Source organism: Ziziphus jujuba, chromosome 1 (assembly GCF_031755915.1).
Source record: "Ziziphus jujuba cultivar Dongzao chromosome 1, ASM3175591v1".
Taxonomy (NCBI): domain Eukaryota; kingdom Viridiplantae; phylum Streptophyta; class Magnoliopsida; order Rosales; family Rhamnaceae; genus Ziziphus; species Ziziphus jujuba.
This window is the reverse complement of record NC_083379.1, coordinates 8054996-8075700: the sequence shown is the minus strand read 5'-3', so window position 1 is coordinate 8075700 and position 20705 is coordinate 8054996. Positions and strand designations below refer to the sequence as shown.

General features: G+C 31.7%; 1 protein-coding gene across 3 annotated transcripts; it reads left to right on the top strand.

The window, feature by feature from the left end:
* The first annotated feature begins 6059 nt into the window (after positions 1 to 6059).
* On the top strand, positions 6060 to 11407 carry LOC107409534 (protein SUPPRESSOR OF MAX2 1). 3 transcript variants are annotated; one of them, XM_048470332.2, is made up of 4 exons: positions 6060 to 6460; positions 7114 to 8344; positions 8920 to 9217; positions 9352 to 11407. In XM_048470332.2, the coding sequence occupies exons 1-4, from the start codon at positions 6439 to 6441 to the stop codon at positions 11032 to 11034; spliced, it is 3234 nt and encodes a 1077-aa protein (XP_048326289.2). In that variant the 5' UTR covers positions 6060 to 6438; the 3' UTR covers positions 11035 to 11407. The 3 variants fall into 3 exon arrangements, with proteins under 3 accessions (XP_048326289.2, XP_048326299.2, XP_048326304.2); XM_048470347.2 differs by having other exon boundaries at positions 6062 to 6995; XM_048470342.2 differs by having other exon boundaries at positions 6060 to 8344.
* The last annotated feature ends 9298 nt before the right edge of the window (positions 11408 to 20705 follow it).

Sequence of the window (20705 nt, the reverse complement as noted above, 5' to 3'; positions counted from 1 at the left end):
AAAATAATTTTAAAAAAAATTAAATTATAATTATTGATAATAAATTGAAAAATTACTTATTCATGAACAAATACGTAATTAGTAATTTATATTTCTATTCAACTATTATGGTGTAACACTATAAAATAATAAAATATTTATAATAGAAAAAATATTTAAAAAAATAAATATTTTACATGTAATAAACTCGAAAACATATAAATTCTTTATACAAATATGTATGTATATATATAGATTCATATTGCTCAAACAAGTGGTTATGATCATGATTTCTATTTTTTTTTTGTGAATATCATGATTTCTAGTTCAACCCTGTCAAAACCACCTCGATCTCGATCCCCTGCATATGCATATGCAGTAGTATGGTCAAAGCAAGTGTACATCTTTTCTGAACTTTTCACCATTTGTTTAATGAAATTTTATGTCAACTGTTTGATAATCCTATTTCAACTACTTTTTTTTTTTTTTTTTTCCTTTTTCCGTTTCTTAATTTTTAAATTTTTTTTTTCTTCTTATATTACATATAGTATTGTTATTCTCACTAATTAGAAAATATACATTAGGCTCGCCAGCTCCTTTTTAGTGCTTAGAATGATTGCAAAAAGTCCCTTCGAAAACATCCAATTAAAATCTTTAGCTTAATCAAAAGCTTTTCAAAGAAAAGCATACCCAAAAAAGAAGAAAAAAGCAATTTCAAAAGTGTCTTTCAATGGCTCAAAAAATATAATAAAAAAACAATGAACAAACAAACAAACAAACAAGAAAATATCACCTTATTGTTAGAAAGTTTTGTCCAAATCAACCATAGAATCACTTAAGTAAATTTAGGATCATTTTCAATTGAACTATGGATGCCTGCATGTAATCTCTTTTTGTGCCATAAACTCTTATAAAATAATAAAAAAATTTGTTTTCAAACAAATATTATATTGACTTAGATGCATTAGTTCGAACATTAACGTTATCAGTCATATAATAAACACAAACATTTATAAGAAGCAATACTTGGTGTTATATATATATATATATATATATATATATATATATATATATATATATATATATATATATATATATATATATATTACTTAGTCCTAATTACCCGTAAAAAAAGAATTTAGTATTACACTTGATTGATATTAAGTAGTTTGTTTAAAAAAAAATATTATTTATCATGGTTGATAAACGATTATTAATAGAATTTATATATCACATGATAATTTTGATCATCATTAAAAAAAACAAAAAAAAACTTGTAAGATTTTAATTAAAAAATAATAAATATCCTAGTTAAAATTACCGTATAAGCTAGTAATTGTCATTAATTGTGACAAACAACAAGAATTGTTCTAAAAGTACACAATCTAACAACTAGTATGGATAAAATTCTAACAGGATTTGATATTAGTTAAACAAATTAAAAACATGTTATAATTTATATATATATATATTTATGGTTAGGCAAATATGGTTAGGTTTTTTTTTATTCAATTAAAATCTATCTTTAATAAATATTGAATTTTTATTTAAAATAAAATTTAATTCATTGATAAAATACAATAATTATTAAAAATAAATTTTAATTTAATAAAGTCAAATAAATTTTATTTTTTAAAAAACAATATTATTAATTATTTTAAATTTTTGTATCCTATAATTTGAATTCATATTTTTATAACATAAATAGAAAAATAAATTTTATTTGAAAATAACTTTATATATATATGTGGGAAACAATTTATCATACGATTAAGTTAGGACGCTATTTTTTTTTTTTTTATATATATATAAAAGGGTGATATGATTATTACAAAAAAAAAAAAAAAAAAAAAAAAAAAAAAGAAGAAGAAGAAGAAGAAGAAGAAGGAAGGGGTATATGATCATCATCAAATTTCGGATTACAAAATTATAAATTTGGCAACAATAATTAATAAATGAAGATTACTTTTTACCGTTTAAAATATTTTTTTAACTGTGCAATGATTTTGCCAAGTCTAATTATGTGGTTTATTTTTTCTTTAAAAAAAAATAAAAAAATCCAATTAAGTGGCAATCATGAAGATAAAAGATAAGACGAAGGGCATTGTCGACATTTCGAGTGGCAAATAAAGTGGAGGCAAAGATACGTGAACGGTAATAAATGCAAAAAGTTGAGTCTCTGAGTCTACTTTCAATTCTTCTACTTTTTTCTCGTTCACCGGAAAAGGGAATGACTAAGTTCCACGCGTCAGTATTCAAAATTTTTCTCCTCCAACTAATTTATCGTATCCCGATATATCGCGAAAAATTATAAAAAAATCAACAGGATCCGACGATCAGAATATGAAATATGAATTACTTTGGTACGTGGGGTCCACGATTAGAATACATTGGGGGTGAAAAAAAACTCAAAAGGTGGGACCCTAAAGGAGTCGAAGGTAAAGTAGGACGTACACAGGAGAAGCAGTGAAGCATAAAAGAAAACAAAAAAAGTGTCGGAAACAGACAAAAGAGAGAGAGAGAGAGTGTGTGTAAAAAGGTGGTAGTAGTTGTAGTTGTAGTTCGAAAAACGCGTAAAAGGCAAGGGAAGGGACTGAAGAGAGGGCGTGCGTTACCAAAAGGGAATATGATGATGATCATTTTTTTGTTTCTGCAACACTCCTCTCTCTCTCTCTCTATCTCTCTCTCTACTTTTTCTTCTTTTAAGTTCACCTAAAAAATAAAAATAAAAGAAAAAATAAAGTTAGTTTATAAAGTTGGGAATCTCATGAAAAGTTGTATTTAGACTAGTGATGGTTTTTTTTTTAATATTTTTTTTCTTCGTAAATTCATCATTAGAGTATCCCTCTTGCGAAGGATTATGACTAAAGGTATCATGCTTCAAAAACTTTTTTAAATATATATATATATTTATATGTTTATAATAATTTTATTGATAGCTAGTTAATAAATGAATAATATGTACTTACACTTCTCACGGGTGAACAATGAGTTCTTGTTCACTTTAATTAAAAAAAATCGGGCTCTTTGTGGTTAATATAATTTCTTATGTTTTCTTCGTTTGGACGTCTGTCTTTTTTTTTTTTTTTTTTAAAACAACATTGTTGACTGACTTTGGTTTAACGAAATATATCTTCGATTTTAATACATATGACCCCATGATATTAATGTGGTTCAATCCGTATTGAAATAAACCATTCAACAAGTTTTCCAAAACTTATTAATGAATTACGGCGCTTATTGACCTTCAACTGACCAAAAAAATTAAAAAAAAAATTAAAAAAATCTACAAATTTTCATACAAAAACCTCATTTTATAAATCCGCCTTTAACGAGAGACATGTGATCAACAAAACGTGCAATTTTGACCATTTACGTTTTATGGTTTTTATTTATTTATTAATAATTTATGAAAATTAGTTTAATACTTCTTATTTTTCTCATAAAATCAACGTTTTTATTAGTTTAAAGAGTAACACCAAGGTCATCAAACAAATACCAAATTTTAGATATCAAATAATGTGTTACTTTGTTAATGGATACAACTTAAAATCATTATCACATTATTAACATAAGAAATTATCACTAATAACATAAGAAATTCATCACTTGTAAACTTCTTAATAGATTTACTTATTCATATTTAAATTATAATAATTTTTCAACTAATAACAATAATAACACACATTACATTTATTTTGATATATCATTTTAGCAAACATATTGGTTGCCCTTTTTAATACTTTCTAGCACTGCTTTTAGTATTCATCACCAATAGAGATAATTAGCAAAGCTCTTAAAATTATTTGATGTCTAAATTCGATTACATTTGTTAATGCATCTAATTTATGGTATTTGATCTATATCTAGCATTATCCAAAAAAAGAAAAATCTCTGCTTAGCAATTTACAAATAAATTATTTAAAAAAAGGATCCAACTCAATTTATAATTATATATATATATATATATATATATATTATAATATATTTAGTTGGGAGTTGGGTTAAAGTTTATCTGAAAAGCCGTGTTTATCCGCTTGCTGTCTCTGTGACACAGCTTTTTATTTTCAAATCCTTGATGGGCGTTAGAACAAACTGATTGTGAATGAAATTGAAAAGCTGATAGTCTAATACTGGACCAGACCTCAATGACTACTAGGCTGGTCCAATATTAAAATTTAAGACCAAGCTCAACTCCACCAAACTTTATTATTATATGATATATGATATATTATACATTTTAATTGGGGCAGTTGTGGTTCGTAAAGAGGGTAAGATTGTACACCACTATTAATAGCATTTAATGAACTAGGCCCCAACACTTCTGATGCTTATCTTTCTTCTTTGTTGCTGTGACACACACAGTTACTGGAAGAAAATTCAATGCCCTCTTCTTACAACACATGTTTTTGTGAAAAAGATATAACAGCAATGATTAGACCAAAAATCAATTTCACATATTATTCTCCTTTTTTTTCTTTTTCCGATTGAAGATTAAAATTAATTTTCATCTTAACTTGTGCTTTATTAGCTTACAAATTTCGTAAGGCTTATCCTTTCGATTTGTTGTGTCATCAAGTAATCTTCTTGACAGCTTAATAGGTAGTACTAGGTTCTACCTAGTATGAACGTGCATTTTTCTTTGAGGAAAAGAAAAAAACAAAAAAGAATTTCATTCACCAAAATAATAATAATAATAATAATAATAATAATAATTTCTTATGTTAAGTTTCTTAATATGATTGAGCTCTTTTGAAATTTAGGAAAAGAAAAAAACAAAAAAGAATTTCATTCACTAAAATAATAATAATAATTTCTTATGTTGAGTTTCTTAATATGATTGAGATCTTTTGAAATTTAGTTTAATATTTGACCATTTTGGTTTTAAAAATATAATCGATCCTTCTTTGGTTTCAAAAAGACATCATTTTTGCTTCCTTAATTTTTTATTAACATTTAACATCCTTTGAATTAAATCTCTTCTAGCTACAAGCCGCGTAAATGATTATTTTGAAACTATATAGAAACTTTTCTAATCAAGTGTATTTGAAATTAATACGGTTAGAAAAGAATCACACACATATATATATTTTTTTATACGAAACTACTTTTTGAAAATTTTTGGGCACTAAGTTCCAATAAAAATTTATGATAATATGTGAATAGTTCATTTGGATAAAAATTATAATATAAAATCCATTTTTTTAATCAAGAAGTGGATGGTGTGGAAGTAGCAAGATGTTGTTATCATGGATTAAATAATCTCACTTTCAAAACTTTTTTTTTTTTTTGGTTGCTAAAATATAAAAACTTTCATTTTCAAAACTAGCAATTCCATGCAAAGGGGATTCCTGTGAAATTGCATGCTTATTTTTCTTTATTTATTTTTTTCATGGTTAAATACATAAAATAGAGAAAAAGATGAAAGAATAAGCAAAAAGAAAAAAAAGAAAAGAAAAAAAGAAAAAAAAGAATGTGTGTTAAAGAGTAATTACATATTTTATAAAGTTAAGAGAGAGAAAAAAAAGAGAGTGAGAGTATGAAAAGGTGAAAACCGTGCGATGCCTTGGCAGCTAGTTTGCGTGTGAAAAGCAGAAAATTGGTTCAAAGCCTAATAAGAAAATAATAATAATAATAAGAACTCTATTTTTTCACTCTAAACGCGAATTCGGTGCCACGCCGCACTATCACATCCAATATGAACCACGCAGTACGCACAAATGAGATGGGTCCAGATCAAGGCGTGTGAGTCTGACGCAACTGATTGGAGCGTGGTGTTTGTTTTTCTCATGATTACTTTAGTTATAATATAAAGATAAAAAGGCGGTCAATCTGTAGTCATGAATTTATTAATATATTTATTTTGGTTAATAAAAAAAACTCTTTTATTTACTCTTTTTCTCACTCCATTATCTCTCTTGAGGTAACTGGGACAAAAAAAGAAAATAATAATAAAAAAATAATAAATAAAGGATTCCAAAAGAAAATTAAAAAAAGAAAAAGAAAAAAGAATAAATAAAGGAAAAGATGACACAAAAAGGAGAGCAGATTGCTCTGCACAGAAAGCATTTTCCAGAAATCCTTGCAAACTGATAGTACTTCCAACTCTCAATTTTCCACAAATTCTCTCTCTCTTTCTCTGTCTCTCTCTTTGGCAAAAAAAAAAAACAAACACCTCTTGCACCTTTTTATTATCTTTTTCTCTCTCCTGTTTTTGTACCCTCTAACTTTAATTAAAAAGAAAAGAAATTTTTTACTCTTTTTAGGTTTTTTGAATTAGTATTTATTATGCACTCTGTAATATTTTGAAAAAGTCGGTTCCAATTTTTTTTTTACCCTTTCTTTTAGAATTTCTCTATTGTTTATATAAATGTTGGGTATTTTGTGTAGGGATATTTTGGTTAGGATTCAGGTAGATAGAGATAGAAAGTAGAGAGAGAAAGAGGAAAGGAAGAGAAAATGGGAGGAGGTTCTTGTGAAGGTGGGGATCTGATATTTCCTTTTCGCGTTGAATTCTCCTAATAGCTTTTTTGTTTGACACAAACATATATACACACAAATACTTGGGAGGGACGGAGAGAGAGAGAGAGAGAACGTGAGAAAGAGAGAAAGAGAGCTTAAAAAAGGATGATAGATCCCATAAGAAACTAAAGCTAAGCTATTACTTTCTTGATTTTGTTTGTGTTTGCAAAAAGCCCATTTTGTGATTGATTTTATTTTATTTTTTATTTTTTTTGTTTTTCCTTTTGCCACCCTGAAAATGCAAATTTGTCTAATCTGAAAGCATTCACACCTTGACCATTTTTCAATTGCTGCTTTAGTGGGATATTTTGCAAATAAAGTCCTGAATTTCCAGTTTATCTTTTTTCCAGCTCCTGCTCTTATAACCCAATTGGAAACCAAAAGCCACACAGACATACAGAGAGAGATACAGATTCAAATAAAAAAAAATAAAAATAAAAAGAAGAAGAAGAAGAAGATAGAAAAAAAGAGAAAAGAAGAGGAGGTTCATTTGGGTACATAGCAGGGTTTTTCTTTTTTTCCTTTTTTTTTTTTTATTTTTTGGTTTCTTCCACCTGGGTTTGCTAGAAAAATTCCCGGTAACAAAATTTCCTATACGTGAAATGAGAGCAGGCTTGAGTACGATCCAGCAAACCCTGACGCCGGAGGCGGCCAGTGTACTGAACCATTCGATCGCCGAGGCTGGTCGTCGGAATCACGGCCAGACAACGCCGCTCCATGTGGCGGCGACGCTGTTGGCCTCGCCTTCTGGGTTCCTCCGCCAAGCATGTATCAAATCCCATCCCAATTCTTCACACCCACTCCAGTGCAGAGCTCTCGAGCTCTGCTTCAGCGTTGCTCTGGAGCGTCTTCCTACCGCACAAAACATGAGCCCGGGGATGGAGCCCCCTATCTCCAATGCTCTCATGGCGGCCCTTAAGCGCGCTCAGGCTCACCAGCGCCGTGGTTGCCCCGAGCAGCAACAGCAGCCTCTGTTAGCCGTCAAGGTCGAGCTTGAACAGCTCATCATATCCATACTCGACGACCCCAGTGTGAGCCGAGTCATGCGCGAAGCCAGCTTCTCCAGTCCCGCCGTGAAAGCCACTATCGAACAGTCTCTGAATTCCTCTGCTGCAGCCTCCGCCGCCGCAGCCGCCGTGGCCAATTCGTCTCCAATTGGATTGGGATTCCGGCCAACGGCGGTGGCTGTGCCGAGCCGGAATTTGTATTTGAATCCGCGGTTGCAGCAGCAAGGGAGCGCGGCCCAATCGGGGCAGCAGAGAGGGGAGGAACTGAAGAAGGTCGCGGATATATTGGCGAGGACGAAGAAGAGGAATCCGGTATTGGTTGGCGATTCGGAGCCAGAGGCCGTGATTAAAGAGCTTTTGAGGAGGATTGAGAACAAAGAATTGGGAGAAGGGTCGCTACATAATGTTCAGGTTGTTTCTTTGGAGAAAGATCTCTGTCCCGATAGGACACAGATACTTGGTAAAGTGAAAGAGTTGGGGGGTTTGGTTGAGACCCGAATGGCCAATTCCAACGGCTCTGGTGTTATTCTTGATTTGGGTGACTTGAAATGGCTCGTAGAGCAGTCCGTGAGCGTCGGAGGAGTTCCGGGTTCCGGCATGGTGCAGCAACAGGTTGTTTCGGAGGCTGGTCGTGCCGCGGTGGCAGAGGTGGCAAAACTTTTGGCAAGGTTCGGTGAGGGTGGTGCCGGTTCAGGCCGGCGGCTTTGGTTAATTGGGACTGCTACATGTGAAACATATTTGAGATGCCAGGTCTATCATCCTTCAATGGAAAATGATTGGGATCTACAGGCAGTGCCAATTGCAGCTAGAGCGCCTCTTCCGGGATTGTTTCCTAGGTACTTTTGGTGTTCTTTGCAAATTAAACCAATTATTATTATTAATTTTTTTTTTTTAATAAGTTCTATCAACGTCTGAACATTGGCGTTGGATTATCCACCATATAGATGGTCATCTTGCTGTTGTTTGGATATGTTATTCGTGTGGCTCTTAAATGATTATAGCACGTTTGCTGGAGATGGTATATCATGAATTGCTGTTTATGGAATCCTTGAGATGGTGTCTTTCTAAAATTTCTACTTTGGAAAGTTAATTTTGATCTGAAAAAATCTTAAGAACATTTTCCCATCTAAAAGATTTTCTTTTTTTGGAGGCCTTGACTCTTTGAGATTCTTGTTTCGCACTGTTCATCTCCCAGAATATTCTACATTGGCTACTTGTGGCATGGTTCTTATTTCGGTGTTAGTTCTGTCCAAACACATGAAGGTTGCGTTGTTCCCCTTTTGTACGATTATGTAATCTGTTGAAATAGAATTTTTAATCTTCTCTATTTAGGCTTCAAGAAGCATGAACATCCTAGCTCCTATGCATTTGGTACCTATGGATTGACTTTCAATATTTTATTGATCTCTAGGATTGGGACCAATGGAATTCTTAGCAGTTCAGTTGAATCACTTTCTCCATTGAAGGGTTTTCCAACAACAATTGCTCCACCAAGAAAGTTGTCTGAAAACTTGGATCCCTCTCGAAGAACAAATTGTTGCCCACAGTGCATGCAGAGTTATGAAAAGGAGCTAGCAAAACTTGTAGCCAAGGAGTCTGAGAATCCGTCTTCTGATATAAAACCAGACGCAACTCGACCACTGCTGCCACAATGGCTTCAGAATGCTAAAACCCGTGATGGTGATGTTAAAAGCTTAGATCAGACGCAGGTTAGTTGAGCTCAATTAAACTACTAGCCGCCTAATTAATTAAGTTTCTTTTTCTGTCTTCTTGTGGGTCTTATTAGATCTTTGAAAAAAAAAAAAAAAAAAAAAAGGTTGACTTTTTATTTGTATTGTAACAGACTAAGGACCAAGAATTGAATTTGAAGCAGAAGACCCAAGAATTGCAAAAGAAATGGAGCGAAACATGTTTGAATCTTCATCCTAGTTTTCATCAGCGCAATTTCAGCTCTGAGATAATGGCTTCAACACCACTCTCCATGACGGGCTTGTACAATCCGAATTTGCTTGGTCGACAACCTTTCCAGCCCAAGTTACAAATGAATAAAAACCTTGGGGAATCTCTGCAATTGAACATAAATCCGCCAGCACCAGCTCCATCACCATCGCCGGCGCTGAACCAACCATCTGAACGGACAGTATCCCCACCGGGAAGCCCTGTGAGGACTGACCTGGTTCTCGGTCAAACCAAAGTCTCATCAGAAGCCACACCAGAGCAGACTCACAAAGAACGTATCAAAGACTTTATGGGCTGCATACCTTCAGAACCACCACAAAACAACAAACTCGCTGAAGTGTTGCAGAGTGATTATAAGAATCTATGCCAATTAGACGCTGATTCCTTCAAGAAACTCTTGAAAGGTTTGATGGAGAAGGTGTGTTGGCAGACGGAAGCAGCCACCTCTGTGGCTGCAACCATGACAAAATGCAAATTGGGCAACGGCAAGCGACGTGGTGCCGGAACGAAAGGAGACATGTGGTTATTGTTCATGGGTCCAGACAGGGTTGGCAAGAAGAAGATGGCATGGGCTCTTTCGGAGCTTGTCTCGAGGTCGAGCCCCGTGATGGTATCTCTGGGCTCGCGTCGAAGGGATGGGGAATCGGATATGAGTTTTCGTGGCAAAACGGTTCTTGATCGGATTGCAGAGGCAGTTAGGAGGAACCCATTTTCAGTGATCATGATCGAAGATATCAATGAGGCGGATTTAATAGTTCGCGGGAGCATAAAAAGGGCAATGGAAAGAGGTCGTCTAGCTGATTCTCATGGCCGCGAAATCAGTCTAGGAAATGTCATATTCATTCTCACAGCTGATTGGTTGCCAGAGAATCTCAAATTCTTATCGACTGGAGCTCTACTCGACGAAAACAAGCTCGCCAATATAGCTAGAGGGAATTGGCAATTAAGGCTATCACTTTGCGAGAGGTCTGCGAAACGGCGAGCCAATTGGATTCATGAAGATCATGATCGAAGATCACCTGCAAAGCCAAGGAAGGAGACGGGTTCGGGACTATCGTTTGATTTGAACGAAGCTGCAGATATCGAAGACGAGAAGGCAGATGGGTCACACAATTCAAGCGATCTCACAATCGAACACGAAGATGAACATGGTCTCAACCACAGGCCTTCATCATTTGCATCCTTATCGGTTTCACGAGAACTGCTTGATAATGTCGACGACGCTATCGTCTTCAAGCCGGTGGAAGTCCAACCCATTAGGAGTACCATCACTAACTCCATAACCAAAAGGTTTTCGTCAATCATCGGAGACGGAATGCCATTGGAAGTTGAAGAAAACGCTGTGGAAAAGATACTTGGTGGGATATGGCTGGGACGGACTGGTTTAGAGGAATGGACGGACAAAGTACTGGTTCCGAGCTTCCAGAGGCTCAAGTCGAGCCTAACGGTTTCACCGCCCGATAAGTCGTCGATGGTGGTTAGGCTCGAATTAGACGGCGATTTGGATGGCCGGAGATGTGGTGATTGGTTGCCCGGAAACATCAAGGTGGTGGTGACTGATGCATGATGATGATGATGATGACGACGACGATAATGGGGGGTCGGAAACAAACAAAACCGCGTGGAGGATAGGGATGGTATTTTTCCCCCGTGTTGGATAGAAATGTAAATATGGTCAGCTGCTTGGCGGAGTTAGTCAAAATACGTAAAGAAAAAAAAAAAAAAGAAAAAAAAACCGTTAGAAAAAAGGAGACGTTGGATGGGTATACGGAAGTCTCATCCTTTTTTCTTTTAGTTTTTTTTTTTTTTTTGTTAGTATTATTTATTAATTTCTTTATGTCTAAAATTTTATAGGATATATTATTATATAATCATAAATATTTATTAATTACATGGATGATGATTAATAAGACTGAGGTATTCCTCCTCTTTTATTTTTACTTTTACCCCAAAAAAAAAAAAAAAAAAGGAAAAAATAATAGTGTATTTTTGTGGAATATTTGAGCTCGTTGTTGCCACGTGGTCATAGAATTAACTTTCACGTGGCCCCGAATCTTACAACGAATTCGATCAGGTAGAGAGTTGTATGACGAGACGTGATTGGTGGTCGCATCATGTGCGACGCAGTTTATCTGCATTGTGTGGAAATCCTTTGGTGACCTTACGATTAGATGACTTCTGGTCACGCTGTTCAAGTCAACGTCATGGTCAAAGACGACAACTAAATTTTAAAATATATTATAATATATATATATATATATATAAAATGCTAATATTGAATTTTTAACTTTTCTTTTGCATGATACTTTCATCTTATAAATAAATTATTTTTATTTATATTCGGATTTCCAAAGAGAAGAAATTTTTTTTTTTTTTAGGTGAATAAAGAGAAGAAATTGTTGTTTTAAACGAATAAGATGTGAACTACTCTTCAACAAGAGAGAAAAATCTAGATGTAGAAAAAAACATTATGATTTGATTTTACAAAGTTGGAATGCGATGTGGGGTTTCGGAGGTTTCTTTAATTTATTTTTTCCCTTTTTTTCTAATTTATGAGCTAAAATTACAAATATATGATGCATGCATTTCGTTAATGAATATGAAGATAGACTGAAAAGGATTTGATATTGACATGCATTAGCATTACATCAAAACGATGCAAAAGAGTGGCATGCATGCAATCATACATGGATGTTTATAATATATATATATATATATATAGGATTGAGATCTTCTATTTTTAATTATTTTTTCCCTTCCATTCTTGTTTAGGTATTAATTTTTAAATTTTTAAAATAAGATGATATTCTATAAAAATATATATATATATATATATATAATATACAAAATCTTTATCCAGATGGATGTGTATTTCTATATACTATATATATATATATATATACGAGTATATATATATATAGATGTATGGATGGACATATATGGAAGTCATGGCCAGATGGCATGAAAAAGATGAAAGTGATGAGCGGACCACAAGAGGCACCAGCGGACAATGAAGCTCTTTATCTGCATGGTGATCAAAGTAACCACTTTCAATCTCCAATCTCTCTTAATTGAGAAGGATGTCTCATTTCTATTTCAAAATTCACAGATAAGACACTCCATTTTTGCTCTCTCTCTCTCTCTCTCTTGTCTGTCTTTTTAATATATTTACTTATATATTTTGTCTTTGTGGCGATCTCAAAAGCCAAACGACCTTATAGCCATACAATACCATTCATATCATCACAACACGCATCTTAGTTTCAACGCGTAGCAAACCCCCATTAATGGCAAAAAGCTTTCTATTTAATAAATACGTACCGACATTATTTTGTTCTGAACCTGGACAAAAAGAAACCAAAACATGTCCAAAAAGACAAAAAGTGATGCTTCCTTCCTACTCCATATTTTAATATACCTCAACATATATAATTCTTATATATTTATACACTTATGAAACTCCTCATAATCTTAACCCTACATGCATGTGTTCTCATTTAATATCCACACACAGCTTTTTTTCAAATCCCCAAACTCTCACCTCTCTCTCTCCCCTATTATTTACGACTTTCCCAAGTTCTTGCCTCATCAGGGCTTATAATTTTTTGAAAGAAATTTTATCGCAATTAGTGGTCTTTAATTTTCTAAAAGTATTTAATATATAGTCCACAAAGGAAAAGTAATTATTCGACCCAAAAAAAAAAAAAAAAAAGGAAGAAAAGTAATTAATATACCAATATTTTACTTTTCATAATTGTTAGCCAGGAAGAATTTTAAATAGACGATTTAAATTTTTTCTTTTTTCATAGAAATATTAGGATTTCAATTTTTTTTATAAGAATTTATACTAACATAAATTAAGTTAATTAAATATTAAGTAATTATTTTGTATTCTTTTTTACCATGAAAAAAGAATTTAATTTATTATTATTATTATTTTGTGAAAATGCGAATAATTTATACATACACCTTTTCGCTTATAGTCAGTCATAAATCTCATTTCCTTATTGGAAATGAAAAGTTCTACTTTTATGTATATGTTGACAAGAATGCATAATTGTAGTTCAAATTTTGGAATATAAACAGCCTACACCTTCATATAACCAAGAAAATATCCAAAACCTTTTGATGACTTGTTATACTCAAAAGATAAGAACCCTCCAAATGTGCCAAAGCCCCTTTTACATGTTCTTTTTCCTTTTTCTTGGTCCTTTTTAATATGCGCCATTGATTTGAGCCAACTCTGTAACCCATAATTCTCAATTTTGGAACTAAAAAGTTGAACACTTTTTTCTGGGTCAGGGAAAAAGAGCAACAAAAAACGAGGTTGTGTTTTTTTCTAATGGAAAAAAAAAAAAATGTGTAAGGTAGTCAAACAATAACGCTGAATGTTCATCTAGTACTGATTAAATTCGTCGGAGCTTTGATTTTCCAAGGTGGGCAAATAAACATGTATACTTTAGGCATGTTTGAATTGAAAAGCTAGAGTTCAATTTTTATTTTATTTTTTTTCCTTTTTGCTTTTCTTGATTTTCCAAAAAGTCTTATTTTCAATGGGACAACCTTGATGGAAGCAATAGGTTTGAGAAACATTGGAGATTTGTTTAGAAAAATAAATAAAGAAATAAATGGATAAGTAAAGTGGACGCAACATAAAATGACAAAAACGTTATTGTCATTGATGACTAATATTATTACAAAAAAGCAAATTAATGGAGTTCCTTCCATCATCACCATCACCCAACCATGCATGTGTTATTATTTTCCCTTCTTTTTGACTCCCAATCTCTCCTTCTTCTTTTTTTCTTTTTTCTTTTTTCTTTTTTCTTTTTTTTTTTTACTCCCCAAAACAGCCATCCATACCACTTTTTGCACCTCACAAAATAAAATAATTTAAAATTCTTACTGTGTTTAAACTTTTTGGGGGTTATTTATATTATAATATCAAACCCTGAAGTACTATAACACATTTAACATTTTATATCCTAAATTATTAAAACAACATAAATCAGATCACTCCTAAACTATTGTTTTTTCTTGTTAGTTAATTCTAATAATGCAGTTCAATAGATGAATTTTATAAATTAACTTATATTACGATTAGAAACGGCTTGATTCTACTTTATTTTATGTTTGAGCAGTGTGTATAGTAGCAAATTTTGCTAAGTTGACTAAACTGATAAATGAAAAAAAAATAGTAAAATAAATAGTATAAGGGTTGAAATTTTTTTAGTTTGGGAAACAAATTAAATGCAAAAACTAGCATAATTCAGAAATATAGTTACCATAACTTTTATGATTACAGATAATAAACTTGGAATACAATAGCATGATGGAGAATTAAATAGAGTTTGGTATATGTCTGACATCAATTAGAGAAACAGAAATGCATATTCACCCATTTTCTCTTGATATCTGAATTTGTCTTCTTCTAATAAGAGAATAAATTCTAATTGTACCTTATCATTCATTATATATATATATATATATATAGAACAATTAAGGCAATAATCAATACACAATACAAAACTATACATACATATTGACTAGTTAATTATTTAGAGTTGTTTAATGGATAATTCAGGGAGTAAATTAATTATTGATGGTTAAGAGAATAAAAAAGTATTGAAAAGAATAAGAAAAATAATAAAATAAAAGAAATGGAAAGCAAAGGGAGGTAGAGAGATAAGGAGATAGTGTCACAGAATATAGTTGATGACAAGGAAAGCTCCAGTTGGTTTGTCTGGATGCAGAAAAAGTAGAGGAGAGAAAAACAGCAGTGTGGCGTTTTCTTCTTCAACCCACATACCTTTACAACTTTATACTTGTGTCCCCTTCTTCATGTCATTTCAGCCTTTTTGGAATGAAAACAAACACCCAACCACTCTCTTTCTTCGCCACCCATAGACTACATTAATTTAATTTCACTTACATCACTAGTCTTCCTAATCAAAATACCCTTTTTTATTTTGTCTTTTTTAATAAAAACCTTTTTTTCTTCCAAGCCACACAAACACCCTACCATCCATGTGCCTCCTAACCATAACAAAACCAAAATTAACTTCAAATTTAAGTATACATATATATATATATAAATATATATATATATATTTATATATTTTTATTAACTTAAGCTATATTCTGAATGATTTTACTAGACCAAATATAAGAATACATACATAGGCATATGGGGTCATATATATAGTATATATAGTACATTTGTTTTTTGTACCATATATATGCATGCATACATATATGGTCATATATCTCTCAAACTTTATTTATAACAAAATATAAATAATTTATTAGTTATCAATACTCATAAGTGACGTGAATGGTAAAACCATTAAAAATTAATACACCTTTTAGTCTTAAATTTAACTAAATCTAGATTAAATCTCCTCTTTTTAATTTAAAATATATTATAATTTCTGACAAAAAAAGAAAAAGAAAAGAAAATGATGTGAATATTTGCATTGTTGAATTAATATCACATATGTATACGAAACAAATATACTTTTGTTTTAAACCAGGGACACTTACATCACCGTGTGAATATGCGGGTAATTGCCCACAATTTTAATTTTGGTACCACGCATATTGTTACAATAATATTGGAAAAGAGTGACTTTAGTTATGAAATCAGTAGCATTATCATGTTTTAACTAATAAAATCAATATATGTACATTGTTAGAAATTTTAGTTAATTCTTATGGGATAGTTTACATATTGAATCACATGGTACATGACATGCATGCTTATCATATATATATATAGAGAGAGAGAGATAAGAGATAGAGAGAGAGATAATTTAACATGCATGTAAGAACATATATATTGGCTATGATGATAAGAGAGTTGTATTGACTAAGTATATATATAGATATCTTTAACTGGTCCAGCAAACAACCAGACAAACTAACTGGTGCTTCACAGGAATGCCTGAAGCTACCCCAAGTGGCAACCAATTATCCAATGTGTTTCAAGCATATGAATTCCCTCTTATCGACGCTTTCTAGTCTTCTTCATGCATATATATACACGACTTAGACACCTGGCTTTTTGCTGTTCTTTCATGTACTCTTCATTATTCATATACGGTTAATTTACTGCTCTCCTTTTTCTTTTTTTTTTTTTTTTGATAAACGTTAATTTTCTGTTCTCAGCATATAAAGACAAATATGCATTTACATTATTTGCTTCACCAAACTGGCCAAAAAAATATACGTCTGGTGCATATAATATATATATATAAAATAAGGCTATGTGACCTGGATCCTTCTGGAACTATTTGGTGTGAGGGTTTATATCATATATTAGACATATATATATATATATATATACAAGGAAATCCAAGTGACAGATTTTAGATATATATTCAACAGGAAAAAAGTAAATCAAATATGGAAGTAAAGATTGAAAAGCTAGCATTGATTGAATATCTGTGTGTACGTATATTTGCAGTTTGAGAATTAAATGAAAGTAAATAAGATATATGAAAGATTTATACGAAAAACTTTGCGATCCCTTTCAATCTTTTTACCTTGTATTTAGATCCGCGAACAATATAAAAAGAAAAAGATTCCAGATTTCTATAAACCACAACTTTAGGGCATGAAAAAATTCATATATTATCCGAATCCGAGGTATAGTGTACAGCATATATAGCATTCTATACATGTGTTAGATTCCTCATGTGGGTTCCATTTGGAACTCAATCATCAATTCGAAACACATTCCAGTATCTGATGGAAAAACACTGACACTTTCGATGCTATTATATCTTGCATTCCATTATCAAGAATAAAAAAATATGTGTGTGTGTGTGTGTGTGTATGTACAAAACGATAAGAAAAGCCTGCAGCTAACCACGTTCTCAGTTCACCATAGTACCAACACTGGATTCATAAATATATATTTTCAATATATACAATATAAATAGTATAAATTCTATGTGTTCAATTCACATCAAAGGTATTGTACATATTTTTTTTCTTTTTCTGTCTTTTTACTTTTTTATTTTCATGTGATAGGATTTTCTAATTTTAATTTTTATTTGATATGCCATATTTATATTTATATTTAGGTCTTAGTACATAAATTTTTTTTTTTTTTGGTTTCTGTTTTACCACTTTTTTATTTTCACGTGGATAAGGCTTCCAATTTTGATTTTTATTTGGTAGGCTATATGTACATTTGTATTTAGATCTTAGTATATATTTATATATATATATATATATTCTTTTTCTATCTTATCACTTTTTTATTTTTACGTGGATAAAATCCTTTAATTTTAATTTTTATTTGGTAGGCCATATTTATAGTTCTATTTTCTTTAACATTTTCTTCATGTGTAAGTCGGGCCATCTTTAAAGATTCAAAAGGATGTTACTAAAGTTTAATTAAGCTCCCTTTACATTTGAAATACTAGTTTTCTTAATCAAATAGTAAAACCGTTAAAAATTAAGAATTACAATCGGTCGGATCGGGTCAAGTCCAACCTAATCGAGTGGGTATATGGAAAATTATAAAATGGGATTTTGGGTCAAGTTGGATTTATAATATTTGTGCCCATTTCAAATTCGGATCGGGTTCAAGTTCGAGTTTACTCAATATTTATTTGGATATTTTAAAGGCAAGATGTGATAATTTTAAATTTTTCTTAACAAAATCTATCGAGTCAGGTCAAGCTAGCATGGCAAGGGTTAGGCAAAACTTGATTAACATTAAAACTAGATTGGATTTCAATAGGGATGGGTTGTTATTGGATGAGGTTGGGTTTATTCAGATTCAGATAAACTTGACTCAGTTGCCATTTCTATTGAAAATACATTTTCAAATTTAGAGTTCAAATCTAACAATAATTTTGATATTGTTCTACCATAATTGAGCTCTTTCATTTATTATGGCTCTGAATTTCACTTGAATTATCATCACTATTTCTAAAAGCATAACCCAACTGGGAGGCCAAACAATTTTATATATTTATACGAACTTTAACAATAACTACCAATCTAATTAAGTATATATGCATAACTGGCTACTGATGATTTAAACTCAAACATATAGCCGTGCGTATAGGTAATATTTCTAAAAACTCAAATAATTTATGTGACTTTATATAAAAAGTAATCCAAGAAGCTATGACTAAATAAATGACCTAGAATGTGGTAGGGATTTGATAATTAACAAGAAGAGTACCATGGCTTAATTGATTAACATTTCTCGAGGCTGCTAAAGTTAATTAATTAAGCGCGCACACACGCGCGCACACACACACACACACACATATAAGACATAAAATTAAATTGATAATGATTGCATTGTATAGGGATGTATTTCCACTATCCCAACATTTACACCATAAAGTCCTATCTCAAAAGGGGGTTAAGGATGGGGTAGTAGTAGTAGTAGTTAGTCAAAAAAGTAAAGGAGTTAAAAGGCAGATCAGAAAGCAGATACACACACACACACACACACACACATATATATATATAAGAGGAAAAGAAAGGAAATAAAAAAGTGGGTTAAGACCATGCGTGTCGGCGGCTCACACTCGATAGGTTTGGCATGGAAATGGTCCAAATGACTCGAACCCGCACTTTTTGATTCGACCACCCAACCACTTTTCAACCGTTAAAAAAGGAGGTTCCCCAAAGGCCGGTGCATAACTTTACCACGAAATTTCCATGCTTTGCATAATACCTTTTTCTAAAGCCAAACAAAGAGACTAGTGTGAACCATTACTTTCTCTCCTCGTATTAAAGCTGATTGAGACCCTCCCTACCCCTCCCTACCTTTTCTATATATATATATATATATAAAGATTTATTACTTTGGCTTTACCAAATTCACTTCCCTTTTTTCTTTCTTCTTTTTCTGTTTTGTTTTTTTCCATTTTAATTTTCTGATATATGGGCGATTCTTTTTTTCTTTTTTCTTTTTTTTGTTGTTGTTGTTGATGAATTCTATATGGGTGATTTTGTCATTAACCGAACCTGAATTATATAATATTTGATTATATATACAATTTTTGCTTAAAATAAAAAGATATCTCTTTGTAGTATAATAGACATCAGGCCGTAGTTCTGCATCACATGGCATTACGGCATAAGATCATCTGAGGTAATAACGGAGCTTGTTAAAATTCGAATCTCAACTCCTAAATCCATAAATATAAAGACTGAATGATTTTTTTCCGCTAAGCTGATTATATATACAATATAGCTAACAATATGCGCAACATTATTGTCAAGCAGAATATTTGGTCGATTCAAAAATTATGACCTGTCAACCTGCAATGCAATACGTCACATGATTTATAAGATTATTCCTCATCAAAACAGGACTAATTGCATTATTAGCACCAATTTTGCGAGTTGTTTTTGTTTTTTATTAATTTTTTTTATAATGATTTTGCTTATTTACAATTGAGTGATTGAGTTAATTACTAATCTCATGCCTGCAAGCACTTTTTCTTGTTTTATGGTATACATGAGTAAAAGGTTGCAGCATGTAATTTCAAATTTGTAAAATTTAAATTCAAATAATAATTAATAATGTAATCAACTAAGAAATATTTCCTATATAACTATTTTGGATTTAACTAAATTAGAAATTTTCTAATATGCGACTTATTCTATATATATTTGTTGTATGCATTATAGTATACATGGATATTTATGTATGTATGTATGTATGTATGTTATGTATGTATGTTAAATTATGTATGTTTTTTGTTGTATGCATGGTGAATGGGGATGATAACATATATACAAGTAAAATGCAACTAGCTAGGTCTAAGAGAATGATTTGAAAAAGTGGAAAAGGTGGCCTAAATGATAAATGCAATAGTTAGGATAATTTCCTTAAAATTCAATATAAGACAAAAGAAACAAAAAAGGATGTAACATAGTTTGTATTAGTTAAGCAGAGGCTTTTAACCTACTTTGGTTACTGTTTTGCTTTTGTCATGTTCTAAAAAGGAAGAGATCAAAGTCCACAATCAACTCCCACCCACCTATATATTATATATTTTATATATATAATTAATATGTATATATATACAACCATTATAACTCTCACTCTTTATGTAGGGTCCAACTTGGCTTACCTAAACCCCTTAAAAAGAAAAGGATTGTCTTGGAAGAAATACTGAATGCATCAACTTTTTCTCCAATACCTTTAAAAAGAAGATGCTGACATCTGAAGCGTTCCTGGGTCTCTGAATTATTTTA